Genomic DNA, 19388 nt, shown 5'->3' on the forward strand with positions numbered 1-19388 from the left:
TGGTCAGGGTGATACATTAAAGCCAGCCATCCCTGAAAACTAAAATCTTCATTGCAGAACCCAGCAGGGAAAAGAAAAGATATTACTATTTCTGAACACGTCACCAAGTCACCATTTCAGTTTTTAACCGTACCTTTCACAATTTATATCTTTGGATTAATTTGAGATTAATGTATGGACCAACGAGGCAAAAGTTCACTGGCTGTCGAACACACAGCAACAGGGCAAGGAGAAAAGAAGTCGATCAGGAAATCTGTAGGTTTCAGAACGCCGACTTTAAGACTCTTCAAGACCTTTTTAATGCTACCTGGAGTTGAATTTAATATTCATTTATCAACCAAAAAGAACAAACAAAACCAGCCTATTTCTGACAGAAAAGAAATCAGAAATCAAAGCTCAGCATATGAAACAGGACACCAGGAAATTAACTGTTGAGGGACATGAAGTCCAACATGTTTGGCAAATTGTATTAATTGTATGTACTAGTGAAAGTGAAGTGAAAGTAATGTAATACAACATAAGAAAACAAAATCAACACTACTGCCGATTCCATTCACACCTTGGTGAAACTACACAATTCATGACATTTGCCATACTTTCAAATCTGCCTCCACTAAATATCACTGAATAAAAACAATCTGTCAAAACTCCAATTTTATTCTATAGTCGCTTCAAAGCAAAACTGAATTGAAAATAAACCTGCAGAAAAAAATGACATTTTAATACTTTTGAAGGCTTTAAATTGAGATAATTCAAGACTTTTTCCTACTTTTCAAGGACCTGATACCCTGCAGATTGCACTGCTGCATGTCCTCTCTATCAGTTCAATAGGATTGGGACTATTTATTCGGGTCATATACAGTGGTATGTGTGTGTGTGTGTGTGTGTGTGTGTGTGTGGTCTATAGGTCTTTCTTCCTGATCTAGCCTCTAGCAGGGCCATGAGAAGAATAGATTGTCTCAGAGGAGGAGAGAGAATTTAATAAACCAATATGTGAACGAATCAGACTGAGGGAGAGAGAGAGAGAAGGAGAGAGAGAGAGAGAGAGAGAGAGAGAAAGAGAGAGAGAGAGAGAGAGAGAGAGAGAGAGAGAGAGAGAGAGACATATGGGACTGTCAGGACTGGAGGGTGAAAGGTGCCGCTGGGGGACTGAATTGTTTCGTCTTGATTCTCAGTTTCAAAAATCAATTCCTCTTCGCAAACACACAGAGACACACACACACACACACACACACACACACACATACACACACACAAAGAGTACCAGGAGTAGTTTTGAGTATGAGTATGTACCAGGGTTCAACCGATATATATCTGTTTGCCGATATTGGTCTTTCTTTGTTTTCCCAAGATGATTGTAGCTTCCATCTTATGAAGCCTATTTACTTTGCGAAGTGTTTCTGAAAAAAATGATAAAAATTATCGTAGATAACAATGGCCTCTGTCGTAGAGTGCTAAGTGCATCTTGAGAAGTAAAACAACAGACTCATAACACAAGTAAACTCATGATTTTAAGGATAATTAGGCTACGTTTTTATATTATTTAACATTATCGTATTTATTTTCATCTTATAGATTTCATATCTTTATTAGGCCTATATATTCCCACTAATGATGTCTGTATAAAATGGATGAGTTTGGTGAAATGGAGTAGTGTGCTGCGAGAGAGAGAGAGAGAGGAAAAGTGAATTATAAAATGATATAAAAATAAAAAGGCTTCAGGTGCTGAGGGAACCATGAAAAAGGAGACGGAACACAAAATGAGTGGCGGCGGCGGTTGATGCAACCGGAGCACTGAGCTTCTGGAGACGGGACAGGGAAGCAGGGGGAAATTTATTCTCAAACGAAATGTTCAATATCTTGTTGATGTGCAGTGAAAGCAGTCGTGGATGGTGCACCTCTTGGCTCATGCACGCCTGCCAATCTCCCGCCCTCCTCCTCTTCCTCCGCCCCTTCATCCACGCTGTAATAACACCTGCGCAATGTGACAGCTCTCTCATTCAGAAAGCATATCATAAGAATTGTCACTTAATTATCTTTGCGTTAGGGGCAAGCATCTCAAGCAGCAGACAAGTCTCTGTGATGATTCTAAGCATGTGTAATTGTTTCCGTTGCGTTTCATTTTTGTTCAGTATTTGATGTATCTGTACAATGTGTCCAAAGTTTGTAATGTGACACTAATTTGCTGCAATGTCACACGTTTCAGGTAGGGGCGCAACAACGACCAATGAAGAAGTCATTCCTGTGTAAACAAATGAAAATGGGAGTGGCTAAGTTCTTTTGGTGGCGGGAGAATATATAAAAGAATATAATATATAAGTGCTGCTTTGAGAAATGCACAGGCAATAGGCAATGAACGAATCTTCTTAGGATCACACTGAAAAACACTCCATACAAGGATCTATGACTATGTTTTATCATTATTATTTTATTTTTCAACTGTTTTTTTCCCCTGGGTTTCAGTGGAGAGTTTTAGTGTCTCATGATGGTCTAAATGTTGTGTCAGAGGCTTTTCCACCCTGACAAGAATACAATTCTGAATCCTTGTAATTTTTTTGGCATGAAAATTGTCAAATTTGTAATATTATTATTATTATTATGCTGTTTTATTGTTTGCTTGTCATTTTATAAGTTGGTCATTTTAAAACTGCTGTTGTCATTGGCATAGAGGGTCATTTCTATGCTGGATGCTTTTGTTTTGAAATGTTAATGTTAATGCAATGTAATGGTTTTAACCCATTCACTGTTTTAAATTTGTTTATTGTTTTAATCAATGCATTTTATGTAAAGCACTTTGAGTTACATTCTATGTATGAATGGTGCTATATAAACAAATAAACTTACATTTTGAAATAGTGAAAATCAACACAAAATACTGGCTATTGGCTTCGATCCAAAAATGTCATAGCAACGTAGCCGGCTGGTCTCAAGGCCCAGCTGGGATTCAAACCCATAATCTCCTCTTTTGAGACTGGTACTTTAACCAACTGTACCACAGAACATTTCCTATTCTGAGTAGATATCAAGTGGTCCACAGTCCTTCAACACACACACACACACACACACACACACACACACATTTCAATAGGAACACACATGGAAGATAGTTTCATCTGATGATAATGACCGTGATATTACGTTGATATATAAAACATTGCTTGTTGCATTTAAAAGGCAAGTAAGTTCAGCAGTTACAGTCTGCTGACTAGCAATTGTGAATGAAGGCATAAAGTGTGATGTCTCTCTCCCTTTTAAAATCTGTTAAAGGGGCATTTTATTGATAATTCACCTCAATAATATTTTGTCCCTACCTTGGGTGTAATGAATTCGCCTGTTGGACATCTCACTCTTGTCTTTAATTCATCAGATATTTGGTTGTTCTTATGATATGAATTCATATAAAACCCTATCCCCTGGTAAATAGTTCTTCATGTAAACAGTCTGGATTTGTTTACATTTATAATTTCACTCGTACAGACATAGAGTATGTTGTTAGCCCCCTGTGGATGTTGAATAAATGTATTACCTTGAAAGACATTGAAGGTAATAGACATGGACAGTCTTAATTTTTAATACTGATCTCGCAGCTTGGAGAAAAAGCTTCCACCCCCTCACTTATTTAACCCATCAGCATCATTTACTAGAATTACCAGCTCAATCTAGGATTGTAACACAAGTAACATAGCTAGACTAGCTAGCAAGCTAACTTGCCAGATGAGTAAGAAGAATACTACGTCTGCATTGGTACAAAATACTTTCTCCACCGATCAATATCTTCTCCAGTTACAGTGTCTCCTTTTATCTGAGTTATGTTTCCCTCAATCGGATCACTCCAGTGTTGTTGATATCACTCTGTGGCGGAGGGATACGTTCGATGCAAGGATTTTATGATTCACTACTGTTGTTGTTGTGAGGCTGGGCCGACCCTATAAAGCCCTCCCGCACATATAGACTCGCTCTTCATTTTCTCGGCAGAACATTCAGGTTCAAGGTTGGTAAATGAGCTAGAAAGTGAAGTTACTTTCCTACTGCTTATCTCCGAAAGTTCTTAGTGTCTAGTTCTAGCCTGGAGCAGTTACATTGTTAGTCCCTGTACGCTTACCATGTGTACCTTTTGGCTACATGCTTGCTATTCAGTGTCAGTTTGTTAGCAGCTATTTGTGTAGCTATTGCCTCATGTTTCTGCTAGCTCAGCTAGCTGGGCTGAGGTTTTGATTTCTGACTCTTTTTTTCCTCTTCTACGAATCCTGGTTGAGATTTCCTGCTTAATTTGTAGTTTCAGCCGTAGTTACAGTATATGATATTAGAGCTATATATTACATTAGTAAATGTAATATATAGCTTGGTTTATATACAAGATACAGCATAATAATGTATACAGCAGCAGTTATTGCTAGCTGTTGCTTAAAGCTGGGGTAAGCAATTTATATTTGAACCATTTTGGTAAGTTCTCTTTACATCCTGACAGCTATCAATAGATCAAATGCTCTGAGAAAAAAAATCTGGTCTCTGTAGCTGTCCCAGGCCCTGTAATCAGCCACTCCAAAATCTCAGGGTGCCTGAATCTTAACAACCAATCAGGACAGCTCTCTGCAAGGAGGTGTCCTGCCCCTACCTGTCAATCACACATGCACACAGCTCAGTCTAGTCCTGACCTCCTTGCATACTGCAGAGAGAAAACAAATATATCCACAGAAGAGATGAGGTGAAACAGCCATAATCCAAACTGTTTCCAAATGTGTATATATGCTATAAACTCACATTTGTTTTCTGCATATTCTCATATCCTTCTTATTGTTATATATTAGGCCTACACATATTGATTTTTTTTTTAATATATATATATATATTTTTGTCTGATATCATACTGGATAGCCTATATTTCATATATGTTGTTTGTTGTTCATATTGTACATACTGTATTCTGCATTCCTTTTTTCATTGTCTCAGCATGTTCTACTGTTTTTTGCACTGTAATCCATACTTTCTCTCATACTTTCATTCATACATTTCTATTTAACACACTCTAACCTTGAAATTGTCAGTTGCATATGCTTATATACTCCTCATTCACTATCTTATCATTTAGAATCTATTTGTCTTTACTGTGTCCTATTACGCTTGCTGCTGCAGCAAGCCAGTTTCCCCACCGGGATCAATAAAGTTTCATCATATCTTTTCGTGTCTTTAACAGCCACCAGGAGACAGGGTCAGATCTGGACCTGCTCAACTTTCATCCCCTGAAAACTGTGTTGAGAGACTATTCCTTTCTTTGATATCCGTTCATTCATCCCTTGTTTCCATTGATTGCCCTCCAAAGCGCAGATGGCAAACGAAACTTCTCCCCTGATAAATTGTTGCATCAACATCATTACCTGCTGCTTAAAAGCAATCTGTGAGCTGTTTGCTAGCTCTTACCACCGCTGGCCAAATGGGAGAACAACTAGATAAAGCTTTGATAATCGTCTGTGTGTCTGTGCCAATAAGGACGTGAGCCAGTAGTGGACTCCCAGAGCTGTCGGTCTAGTCTGTGCTTTCTACCAAAGGTTGCACATGCTGTCCAGGCATGACAGAACATGCCTGCCAACACCATCTATATGATAACAACAAGTCAAAACCATGTAAAATTTGACATATAATGCATGAGAGAAGGTCAGAGAGAAAGCAAACAAAATCATTGAGCAGTAAGAGAGGCTCTACAGTGCAAAAACTCAAACTAACATCACCCACTTAAAACCCTCCAAGGATTTTCAATGCAGAAAAACAAAAGCAGCTGCAGAAAATGACTTTCAATTCACTCCTCTGCCATTTGAAAGCTGCAGGGCATGCAGTCTTTCAGAAATCCATGTCTCTTTTGGACATCTCTTGTACAATAATTGACAATTAAAGTAGAGTCACAATGATAATTTATTAGCTAATCAAGTGGCTGATTGATAGCACTAGTCATTTTCTGGCTGACAGGAACAACACATTTTGTTAACAAGTGATAACACAGAGTCTTGCCCTGTTACACGTCGCCCACAGCCTGCCAGGAGTACGAGACAGGTAGACTTTGCATATGTGATCCCACCGTGCCAGATAAGATGAATCAATTCCATTTCCAGAATAGTAATTAAATCTATTTCAAATCATAAATGGAAATGAGCTTGGTGTGCTGTGGCCAGACTGGGTCATGTGTTAGATATCCTTTCCTGCACTCTACTTGTGAGTGATTTATATTGCCTGGTGCATATGAACAAACTGGATACTAAGGTTCAACCAATATAGGTTTTTGAAAGCTGATACAGATATTTTGAAATGAAGCTGCCAATAGCTGATATCTTGTGACTCTAGTCAGCATTTTTCAGTTCACCATTGTAATGCCAAAAAATGACCCAAAAATGAAAGTATTCAGTGTTTCCCCAGGAAGTTTATTCTTGTCAGGGTGGCTTGTGAAACAGCTCTGGAATCTGATCAAAATGTCAGACAACCAGTGCTGTATTGATCAATTCTACAATAAATATGTAATCAATCAAACACCATCATATCAGAGGTGGACCACACTGACTGGCTGATATTTGATTTTTAATAAATGGGCAATATCAGCTCGATATCTTGGCAAACCGATATATCAATCTAACACTACTGGGTTGTGCCTACAAACCACACTTCACACCCCAGGTAGGCATCAGCGAGCACAAAAGATTTAAATTAATACTGAAAGGCCTAATGATGTCAAAGCAGAAAAAATGCAGTTACTCAGGAGGCGACATTTAAATTTGCTGTTGCTTGTTTACCAAAGTTGTAGTTTAATAGTCTCCTTTGGGAAAAGTGTCAACAACATACCAGCACAGTTTGATTTGAATCCAGCCTTACCTTGGTAGCGCAGCAGGACTGATCCGGCCTGAGACCTTTGGCTGTGAAAGCGGATGGTGATCTGGTTGCTGCGGCTTCGCACTACCAACCCTCTCATCAGGATGGACTCATTGGCCAGCATGGTGTTCTCCCCATTGCCCAGGTCTTCAAACACCACCTTGTCACCCTCCGATAGATTCACATTCATCACCTGGAAAGGGACAGAAAGTGAAGGAGTAGTAGGGATATTTTAGTGTCATATTAGAAAACACTGAGACCCAGATTCACTAAAGGTTTGCGCAGGGAAGAACGCGCTATATCACCAAATGACCAAATCAGAAAGACATGCTATTCACTAACCATGCATAGTAAGTGGAAAGCTGCCTAATAGCACTGGTCAAAAAAATGTAGTATCTTTGCGCTTGTCATGGTCAGGCATATGAATTAATCTCATTATGATTCCCACACATGACCAGAATGGCTGCTATCATTGCTGCAAGATGCTGCATCATCCACCAGCAAGTCAGGAAGCAAGGCAGAGGGCTTTCCATCCGAGAATCTAGGATCAGATCAGAGCATGCTCCAATTATTAACTGGATTTAGGGCACAAGGGTGCCAGCCTTGGTGGATCAGTCTTACAGGTGAAGCTATTTGCACTTGCAATTGATGAAGGAGGCTATTTGCTTGCACAGGGGTCTCGAGGGCTTGTTTGAGCTTCAACTGGATTTGCAGGAATCTCTTAGTGAATAAGACAAAAACTCTGCGCTCTTGAAAGAAAACACTTCTTAGTGTTCACTTCACACATCTTAGTGAATCTTAGTGATCTTAGTAACCTTTACAGCTGTGGATTAAGCGCAGTGTTGAAGCTTCTTGGTCTGGGACAAAGCTCAGTCTAAGTCAGTGTGGTGCAGCAAATGACAAACATTATATCACTGACATACAGCATGTATCACAAGAACCAGCGCTGGCATTCTACATTGCATAACACTCTGGCACAAATCAAAAGTAAGAAATATGGAAAAGCCAAAAGGCCAATGTAGACCTCAGTGATTACACTGAAGATAGGCTTGATAATTGTCAACCTGTCTTCTTCACTGACAGCATGTCGACGGCTTGCGAGAAATGCCACTTTGTCACTCCAGCTTTTATCACAGCAGGTATATCTTTATTCAGGCGTGAAAGGGATACATCTTGTCTTCATGTGGCCCTCCATAGATCATATCAACTGCATCCTATCTCACCTAGCTGGCAGACGGATCCCCAGTTCCCTTGAGAAAACCTGCTGAGGGAGACTGTCTAGTGAAGTGTATCCACAGACAGGACGTATCTGTCATATACAGTATCATAATATTACATGAATATCCAAATCAGAGGCAAATTATAGATAAAGACTTCATGGTTAGCGATGCAATGATAGTGAGTGAGTAATGAGTGTCCGATAATATAAAAATAGACATAATAGACATGTATATAAATAATATAATAAACAGTATTCAAGACAGTCATCAATTCCCCACTGATTTTACAGCTCAAACCACCAACAGAACTTGGCACTCAGCAAGAATTTGACAGACGGCGACATGCAAGAAGTGGCCAAGTTCAACTTCAACCCAAATCAACACAACATTTTTACAATATGATATTATTGCATGGTAAAAAATCATGTTAAACAGCTTTGGAAACTGTTTTGAACTGATATCAGAAAGATCTTTAGGTCCTGATTTCACAAAATGATGCAGGTATGGACGACTCAACTTTCATCTTGGTGTTTTATTTCCACCGATTTTCAAGGTTGGTACAGGCCGTTGTGTCATCTATTCAATGTCTAAATGTCTTCTGGGTTTCTGCGACTGCTGTATATATATATAGTATCATAAGGGCAGTCATAAGGAATTATGATGCACACATGATGCACATGGCATAAGAGCTTGTCCCATTGAGATTAGAATGGTGTCAGACAACCTCTGATAGATGGTCATAAACATTCATAGGACGCTTGTACTCATAATTCATTATATCTATATTGTTTTATGAGTGTTGATTTAATCAGTAAGCATTATGTGTTCTTAAAGGCATGGTCATAAGGCATTATGAGTACATTAAAATTCCTAATGACTACCCAAGGGCCAGTTCACATGCCGCGTCAAAAAACGGTTTAATTCCCAACCCATGCCAAGAAGTTTTCATTTTGGTTACTAAGTTTTGCTGGTGTTTCAGCTGTAAAATCAGTGAGAAATTGATGACTGTTGCCACTTAACTGCACTGAATACTATTTATATATGTCTATTATTATTTCATAGGGCACTTTGTTACCCAAAACTTGTCTTGCAGCTCCACCCACATAGCAGCCTACCTAGCCTGAATATAACATGAAGCACTCATAGCAGCGCGGCAGCCTCTGCAATGTGCCACAGACAAAGTGGCAGCGTCGTTGTGTATAACAAGTCATAATGTGCTGTTAATGAACTCATGGACACAGCATCAGGATAATAGTGCGGCGAACAAAGGGCATCACCAAGTAATCACATTATGCCTTGAGCTCAGGGATAATAAAACACTTGAGGGAACATTGGGAGGCGTAATCCAATTTGCCCTGGCACAAGTCCAGCCTCTGTATAACTGTACCTCACAAACATAATCATGGGGGGGTGAACCCATGTCTGGAAACAGAGTTATTACTTTGACGACGTAATGGATGCCAGTACACTTCCGAGTCCAAATCACTGGCTGAAACAAATGCGACTTCAGATATGCAAACATGTCATATGCAGTCACAAAAATGAAGTTTCCCCACTAACCTATTCTATTCAATTCCTATTTGCTGTATCACATAACTAAATTCAAACATACTGAAGAACTGCAACTTTAGATAGCAGGGTTCAACTGTTGGAGATTACGTTGGTCCTGTATGTGTGTGTTGGACAGCAGTGCGCCTGGTGAACTGAAGCGCATTGTCAACAAATCATCCAAAATCATTGGCATCCCCCTCCCATCAATCGAATCACTTCATCACAAACGGACAGTGAAAAGGGCAAGAAAAATAATTTCTGACCCCACTCACCCAGCACACCATGTTTTCCAGCTGTTGCCCTCTGAGACGCGCTACAGTTCTCTGCTCACCAAAACAACCCGTTTTAAAAACAGCTTCTTTCCAACTGACGAACTCTGAACTCCCTCTGACAAATTCCATTATTGTCTATGCTGTTATGGCCATGAAACGTTATGCAATACATGTTATGTTTACTGTACTGTGATGTGGGTCTTGTACTGTATATTGTATTGATTGTATGATGTACTGATGTTCTTATGTTTCTATGTTGGAACCTGCTTAATGTATTGAAAACAAATTCCACCAGCCTGGCTGTGTGGTCATTAAATAATCTAATCTAATCTAATCTATGCCAAGCTCTACAGTGAAGTAAGTCATGAAATCAATCGTCATGATGGCAAAAACTAGGAAAATAAGGCGCAGGTTGAAAATAACCGGAATTATCCTTTAATGTTAACACACAACTACTAGATAGTACTAATGCTAGCTCCTATTAGATATGTTAGCTAGAGTAAATATCATATTGGCAAAAACTAGGAAAATAAGGCCCAGGTTGAAAATACACAGAATTATCCTTTAATGTTAACACGCAGCTACTAGCGAGTACAAACGCTAGCTCCTATTAGATATGTTAGCTAGAGTCTAAATGTGTTCACAACAAGACAGTTAGCTAAACCAGATGCTATGGTTAGCTAGCTAACAATCTCACATTATCTAAACACAAAATCAATCAGATGTATCAGTGATGAAATGATCAGCTCCCAGTCAAAAACAGCACAGAAATGAACTATCTATCGAACTCTGTCCAAGCTGTACATTTAGAAATGTAACCAGCTGTTCACAGCCACTGTTACTAAGAACTGTGGACCGCCAATATGGCCGCCAGAGGGTGTGTTACATCGCCTGAAAGCCCTCTATTCTATTCTATTCTATTCTATTCTATTCTGTTCTGTTCTGTTCTGTTCTGTTCTGCTTTGTTCCGTCACATAAATCAAACATACTGAAGAACTACATACTTATAACAAACTTCTTATCTTATACAGTGACACATCAGAGAATAGAGAACAGAGAGCGCACTGGTGTGAGAGAAAAGCCGTCCTGACATCCATTTACTTTATAAAAGCAACAAATGACGGCTGAATAATTCAACTGACACTTCCTCATTAAATATAAGCCGGCAACTTTGGGGACAGCGTGGAGGATGAGCGCAAAACAGGGACAGATGGAACCCTGGGATATAGTGTTGACTAATGGATCAAAGTCTGCGATGTGCGTGTGTGTGTGTGCGTGTGTGTGTGTGTGTGTGTGTGTGTGTGTGAAGGGATGCTCTTTCACGCAGACACGAATGAAAACAAACGCAACAACACCAAGAACAAGACAGAGAGAAATGAGGGGAAGATCCAACGTGATGCAAAAACATGTTTAATGTTGTACTGGAAGACTGTATTTCTCTATTATATATTCTCCTGTTCCCCACTGAGACTCTCTGTTGATCTTCTTCTCTCTCTCTCCTCTTCTCCGTAATGCGGATGGAAAGCAAGGCCAGGAGAGAATAAGAGGACTATTTACCTCTAATTGCTTGCCTCCTTCAAAACATCACACTTTCTCCCTTCATCCATAATTGCTATTCAGCAGACTGTAACTGCTGAACTTACTTGCCTCTTAAATGCAACAAGCAGTGTTTTATATATCAGAGCAATATCACGGTCATTATCATCAGATGAAAATATATCCTGTGTGTGTTTCCATGGAAATGTATGTGCGTGTGTTTGTGTGTGTGTGTGTGTGTGTGTGTATGTACCGTCTGCTAATTAACAGCAGTAATTAAGAGGGAGGTGAGTAAATGATGGAGTCGAGGGAACATCTGTTCCAGCAGGAGAAGTGGGTCACGGTGGGGAGAGAACAGAGAGACACTGAGGCATCCCATAGCATGTCAGCGAAGGCCACTGATGATGAAAATCCCGTTTTTTTTTCTGTGACATAAATATCTCCGCTCAGTTACTGTCTAAACTGCCTTAATGAGATGAGGCCTGTGGGAGGTAGGGAGTAGATTTTAACATGAGTGGGTTTTGGCTGTGCAGGAAAACAAAAAAAATCACCCTTCCAGTTAATTTCCATTGTAAATTGATCAAAATGGTATGGAAGCCCATTCCCTCCATTCAATAAAATAAAAAATGACTCAATTGCGGGGGGTTTTCTCACAATTCTGACTTTTTATCTCGGAATTCTGACTTTTTTTTTCATGATTCTGAGTTTATATATCGGAATTCTGACTTTTTTTTTCTCTGAGATAAAAAGTCAGAATTGTGAGATAATGTCAGAATTCTGAGAAATAAAGTCAGAAGTGGAAGAAATAAAGTCAGAATTCTGAGAAATAAAGCCAGAATTCTGAGAAAAAAAAGTCAGAATTCTGAGAAATAAAGTCACAATACCCAGAAATCCAATAAGGTGATACTACCAAATGTCTTCTTCTTAGTGTGTGATGGGGTGGAGGGGGTAAAGAGGTTCAGCCATCAATGGCGAGTCCAGCTTTCACTTGCTGCTCTTCAGGAGACACTTTTGGATTTCACGCTTTCAGCCTCGATTCATCACTTTCTGTGTGGAGAAGATTCTCAGAAAACTCTCAGAAATTCTCAGAAACTCACACTACAGGCAGGTCGGTTAATGGGGATGTGACAGTTTTGTCTGTTGCAGCTCCACTTTGTGATTTAGGCTGATAAGATTGGATTTTTACATACAAATCTTGCCTAGTGTAGCTTTCATTTGATATATAAGAATTCATTTTTGTCCAAAATGTCATTCACCTTCTGACCCAACCAGATAAAGGGGAGGAAAAAGTCACCACCAGGGACGTGCAGAGAGTTCTTCATCTGTTTTAGGAGTGCAGCAATGCGGTGTTGTTTAACCCTATCCCTTTACTCATTTGTTATATTTGCTTCCATCTCTTGTCTTTCTGTCTCACTGTCCTCTTCTTTCTCCCCCTCATCTCTCTGCATTTCTGTCTGCCTGTGCTAAATATTAAATACAATAAAATATATATATATATATCTTAGTGATGAATACTCAATTATCTTGTTATATTTCTATCATAATAGTACAAGCTGAAGACTCTAAACAAAATGTAACAATCTTTATTGGATAGATTTTAAGATAAAGTCACTAAATCTATTTTTTTCCTTGCATGATGAAGGTAAGTCAGCTGCCCTGCCACCGTCTGACTCCCCAGTCTGCCTCTCACCTGTTGTCTTGCCTTCTGCTTTACTTTCTCTTTTACTTTCGCCCTTCTTGCTTTCAAGGGTGTCTTGCAGCCACTCACTATATAATATGTAAAATGAAAAAATAATGTTTGCAAACGAGAGAATACTGGGCTGAGAAAGTCAATATTAGCAGCAGCATCAAACTAGCTAGCAGTAATAGTGAATTTGGTCCAAGTTTCAGTTAGCTACACTGATTCATTGACAGCCTACATGCTAAGAAATAATTGCAGGATGTGTGATTTTTAGCCAGGTTTAACTAATGGCTGCAACTATATTTGTTAAACTAACCGATACCTATCACAGTCTCCCTGGCTCGTTGTCCTCCTGCTCTGTGATTGTGTTGATAGCGCAGCTCTGTCGGGCGGGGGGGGGGGGGGGGGGGGACATCCACATGTGAGAAGGATAGAGAAAGGGGCAATGCACTGTGTACTATGCAAACAATTCATTTGTGTTTTGCAGTTGCTCAAATACTTTCGCTCGTATCGCTACAATTTCTTAATTATTCGGAAAATGCCTAAAATAAAATAATAAATTTAGAGGTTGTATACTTTAACTTAACTTGTGTAAAAAACAGAAGTAACATTGCACACAATACATTGAAAGGCACTAAGTGAATCACACCTGTGATAAAAGTACATATTCAACATATAATATAGAACATAATATATATATTAACAATTTTTGACATAAATTGCACTTTATCTACAAACTTTCAGCCAGAGTAAGCTAAAGATATTGTTAAAATGATGTATAATATTATATATATTATAGATTATGCTCTCTTGTCAGGTGTCCATATTGACAAGGTTCAGAGGCTTTGTTGTCTTGGATTTTCACGATTGTGCGTGGAACAAACGTGGCAACACCCGACCCTCTCGCCAATGGAGTCGCAACAAAGGCGACATAAGGCTGCAAACGCGGTCTTCTCTCGCGCATAAAAGAGAAGCTGCAGACAATATCCTGTATGCATTCACATCCCCGTCCTTGAATCGCCCTCCAGTCTTTCGCACAAAAGCTTCTATCACACAAGAGCCAAGGCTAACAACACAAAAGAGAGAGGCCCGAGATTAGACTGGCTGTTTGAAAGGAAATTGAACATTGTGTCACACCGAGCAGACAGAGTTAGTTTTATTCCTTTTTTCCATTAGGACACCTTGGTAATCATTGTTTCGTGGCTGGTGTGAATGCAGATGGGTAGAAGGTCATCTGAATGGGCGAGTAGGTACTGTATGTTGAAGGTGAAGAGTGGAGAGCTTGTAAAGTCTGCCTTCAGAAAGGCAAGACTATATAGACGAGACAGATGTTTGGTTGGACAAATACTGTAGATCATACTGAAATCGTCCCGTATAGTCAACAAAGTTAAATGACCTGTAACGTTTTCATACAAATACATTTTTCATATACATAAATTGGCTGTTTATGGCTCTTGCTGATTGATATAACACAATAGTGATTCAACCTACAGCCAGTTCATGAAAGCTTTTCCATTTGCTGTTCTAAGCACCCGCTGTCTGGTAGCTCTTTCCTGGGTAAAATCCTCTGGCGCACAGGCACGTGACGTGTTTTACATTTCCGGTTCATTTGGAATAAACAGAAGAAGGGTACTTAGCGCTTAGAACTGGGTAGTTAGCATGAGCAGTGATAGCCACCACAGCTGAACAGACAAAGAAAAGAGAAACTCAAAGTGCATCAACAGAAAATCCAAGGAAAAAGACGTCACAGTACTGGACACACTGTTTGATTGACAGGTGACCTCTGGGAAGTGCAGTGCAGAAACACCACAGCAATGAATGCTTAGCAACAAAGATGTCACCAAAATGTAAAAAAAAAAAATGAGGATTTTGAAGATTACTACTTTAAAGAAATACAGGGCAAAGGCAGGGGCCTAGCGGTTAGAGATGCAGGCTTGTAACTGGAAGGTTGCAGGTTCGAATCCCTGGACCGGTTGGGAAAATGTGGGTGAGGAAAGTGATTAACACTCTTTCCACCCTCAATAACTACTGTCATGGTGCCACTGAGCAAGGCACTGAACCACTAACTACTCCTGTGGAGCTGCTCATTGGCCAACAGTCGACTTCCCCATGGTAAATAAAGCTTAAAGCAGTATTCCACTTAGTTTTAACATGGGGGTTATTTGGCACTTGACCGCCATGAAAACCAGAATATAAACTAATCACCAAGATCGGATGCAGCTGGACGAGTTTGTAGCATTAGGATTTTTACTTCCCATTCATTTGAATGAGGTCACGAAAATAGACTGAAAACTGACATTTAACACTTTTGTGAACAGATTCAACAACAGATCCCGCTGCTGTGATTTTCAATTGACTGTGGGTCCAACGTTTTGGAACATAATTTCGCCAAATATAATTTTTATTGATAGAAGAGAACATAGTGGAGGGATACCATTTAGGAGAGATAGTTCCTGTTTGGGAGACCGGATCTACTTTTATTTTTAAATACTAAATTTAGTGTAAACCAAGAATAAAAATGCAAAATGAGGACGGACCCAGGACTGCTCACAAAAGTGTTAAATGTCAGTTTTCAGTCTATTTTCGTAGCCTCATTCAAATGAATGGGAAGTAAAAATCTGAATGCTACAAACTCATCCAGCTGCATCTGATCTTGGTGATTAGTTTATATTCTGGTTTTCATGACGATCAAGTGCCGAATAACCACCATGTTAAAACTAAGTGGAATACTGCTTTAACATAAAATAAAAAAAATAAAAAACATGTTAAACTTGATGGGGTTATATATTCTGCATATTTATATAACTGCATCTAACATATGATACTCTCCCTGTGACTAGCAGGATAACACACTCGTCCTCCAAAGCAACAGAACATCCACACACTTTATGGATCTGCACTTATCTTGTTTTAACATTCACCTCGTCTATTGCTGTTTCATTATTACCGCAATCCCTACACGCCTGTCGGAAAATTGGTTTTATGCAACACGCCTGAATGAGGGGGAGAAATTACTGCGCGGGGAAAAAAACAGAGAGACAGGAATGATGAGCAAGTAAGGTTAAGGTGTAAATGAAAAATATATTTAGGCGCGCTGCAGGATACTGTATGTATGAACAAAAACAGAATGGGAATTCAGATTCTGGGACCTGTTTGTCATTGAATATGAATGGCCCTGTGTGAGAAATGGTGCTGAACAGAATAAATTGCATAGAGGGAAATAAAATCTATCTTTTTTTTTTTCTTTTTCTCAGGGAACTGTGTGCAGAAATTTCATTCTGGTATATCAATATGAAACAGAAGTGAGAAACATTGTGATAGTGCGATAACACTGAGACGCCTGTTCAAGGATTTCTACCGTCTGGGGACGCTGAGATTATAAAGCACAAATAATATTCAAAGTAAGCCAAGCACTGATAATTGTCTTTCCAAATGACTATTTCTGTCTCTAGTGGATTCAGCATCTTCTAAGACGGAGTTGAGGAACAGGAGAGAAAGGCACCTTACATTTCTGTTGCTACAGCAGAACAAGTGCAGAACAAGAGAAAGTAGAGAAGACTCACAAATCCAAAGCTCATAATTATATTACAAAATACATCAGTGAGAGTCAAGGCTGTGAGTAGTACAGCTTGTAAATTCCCTCTGTATGTGCGGCATATTTAAGCGAGTGCTCCAACTTCTACCAATCCACTCTGATCTTGATCAAATTCAGCAGTGGGAAAAGCACAGAAATATTTGAAGAAACGCACGGTGCTTTCCTCATTGTACTCACTATTTACAGGAGGTCAGCAGGACTGCCATATCTACCTCTCTCTGCATCAATGGGGTGTTAACACAAGATCAGTTTAATCGATTGAACAACTCCGAGTAGAAAGGAGCCTGAGGGCAGCTTTATTAACACTGTGCCATCGATTCAGTCAGAATTTCTGACAGCGACGCACTTTGTAGCATCCACTTTACCTCCTCTGTTTCTCTCTCTCGTTGCATTTAGTATTCCATTTCTTCCTCGCATTATTGCGGGCCTATTGCTCATTCTGTCACCAAAAATGCTAGAGAGGAAAATTCAGTTTTCTAATTTGAGTCTATATGTATGCAGCGCGCTCATCGACGCTCTCTCTCTCTCTCCCTAAAGCGAGCTGGTACAAAGGCTGGAGTTTCCAAAAAGTCAAGTGAAAAGTCAAGGGCAATAAGAAGGAGAATGTGTACAAAGGTGTATGTGCCTGCACTGTGCTCTGTTGCGTGTACGTGTATAAATATGTGTGTGTGTGTGTGTGTATGTGTGTGAGTGTGTCTTCGAGAGGTGAATCAAAGCCTGATGTGCAGGGCTGCACGGAGCTGATAGCTGACCCATCAAGCGTGGCTCACCTGAAGCAGAAAAAAAAAAAAAAAGAAAAAAAACATCCACATCTGAAAAACCCCACCGGAGAGGATTTCCAAAGTGCAGCGCTGCACTGTGCACATCTAAAAGGCCTGCCTCAGCCACAAACACACACCTCAAATCCTCCGCCGACAATAGCCGGCTACAAAAGGCGGAGCTGAGAGCAAAGAGGCTGGGGAGAGAGAGAGAGAGAGAGAGAGAGAGGAGTAACAGACTTCTGTCCTCCACTCTCCACTCTCCTGCCTTTCACGCTACATAGCTGTATCCTTGCTCTCAGCAATAACAATAGACTTGTCTGTTGTCCTGAGCAGAGGCCAGAGTACCCAGGCCTATCTGGAAAGATCAGACAGACAGACAGAGGGCTGTCAGGTTATGACCACACACTGCAAATAGCACCATTCACATCATCACCATTAGGGTTAGACCTATGTGTTGTTTTGCCATTACATGGGGCCGGTGTTGTCCTTTGATTTAAAATCAGATCTGGTCCAGTCAGTGTCGTCCACCTCTGATATGATTTATATGATGCAGTTTGATTGGTTACATTGGCAGTTTCAGACCAGAAAATATCATCAATATCAGCCTACAAAACCCTAATATTAGCCTAAAAAACAGTATTGACTATCACCATCACCACAAATGCTATTAGATAGGGGAGAGTGGGGTAAGATGAGCCAGTGGGTAAGTTGACCCACCCCCTGTATCCTAGCAATGATAAGCATGGTTAAGTGTCATGTGACCAGGCATTTAGGAAGAGACTTCCATTTCAACATGGCTGTGATGGAACCAGCCACATAGAATAATAAGTAGTAATACATTTATGCTCATAAAACTGTTTTTTGCAACAAAAAGTAAAATTTTACATTCATTGTTTAATGGCTGTTGTCTCATTATTGTTTTAGCTACATTCAAACATATATATGAAAAATGTTGGTCTACCAAGGACTAAAACCACATGAATTAGCAAAAGGAAAGCAGTGAACTAGTGTGTAGACCAGCTATTTCAAAAAGGTGGCTATGGGGTAAGTCGAGTCAAAAGCCAAGGGGTAAATTGAGCCAGTTGTTCAACTTGCCACCTCGTTGATTTCTGATATTAACAATAGTATTTTAATGAATAACTGCAATTTATTTATTATTTGTTTTGTATCTTGAACACTACAGAACAGTGTTTATGAACCCAGTCCTCAAGGAGCTCATCTTACCCCGCTCTCCCCTACTTATCACACGCTTCGATAACTTTGCATCAGTGGTGTGGTGTGAGGAGAGAGAGCGCAGGAAAACCAGGATGATGGAGAATAGTTGGCGTGGTGTTCAAGCACATGGCTCTGAATGACTTCAGTTTAAAGCTTAGAGCTAGTTCTAGCAAGCATCTTGTCTAACAAGCTTTTCTACAAACCCAAAGCACTGTTGCCAGCATGGTGTAGATTTAGTGACTTTTCAGGCGCTCCTGGTGACTATTTCTCAAGCAACTAGCAACAAACCTAGCTACTTCTTCAGACCATCTAAAAATAATGTTAATGTGTTAACAAATCATTTGGCAACAATTCTTGTCTAATCCAGAGTTCTGATCACAGCGCTTCCCGTATACAGTCTAGACCCTCCCTCCACTGAGAGCAGGAGACTGTTGGTTGGTCCAGTTAGGTGCTCTCCCTCACTCTCAAAGTCCAGCTTTGCATGTAAAAAAACTTGATGACATCATGCATATGCAAAATACTGCACAACATTCTAGCAACAACTAGAAGTTGCTGGCAACTTCTAGCAACTTTTTGAGCAGCCAACACTGACCCAAGACAGCCAACAGAACTTGAAATGAATTTTCTACTAGCTCAAACGCTTCCACAAGCTATTGTAGAGAAATGTGAAATGGAAAAATGAATCTCCCAATGCAGCTGCAGTCA

General features: G+C 39.8%; 1 protein-coding gene across 1 annotated transcript in view; it reads right to left on the minus strand.

Annotated features, from left to right (window-relative positions):
• Positions 1-19388, minus strand: part of LOC139921993 (seizure protein 6-like) — a 125330-nt gene that overhangs the window by 39806 nt on the left and 66136 nt on the right. The window contains exon 4 of the mRNA XM_078284234.1: positions 6856-7045. Coding sequence (XP_078140360.1) covers positions 6856-7045 — 190 coding nt within the window. The remainder of the gene's footprint in view (positions 1-6855; positions 7046-19388) is intronic.

This window comes from Centroberyx gerrardi, chromosome 6, assembly GCF_048128805.1.
Source record: "Centroberyx gerrardi isolate f3 chromosome 6, fCenGer3.hap1.cur.20231027, whole genome shotgun sequence".
Classification (NCBI taxonomy): domain Eukaryota; kingdom Metazoa; phylum Chordata; class Actinopteri; order Beryciformes; family Berycidae; genus Centroberyx; species Centroberyx gerrardi.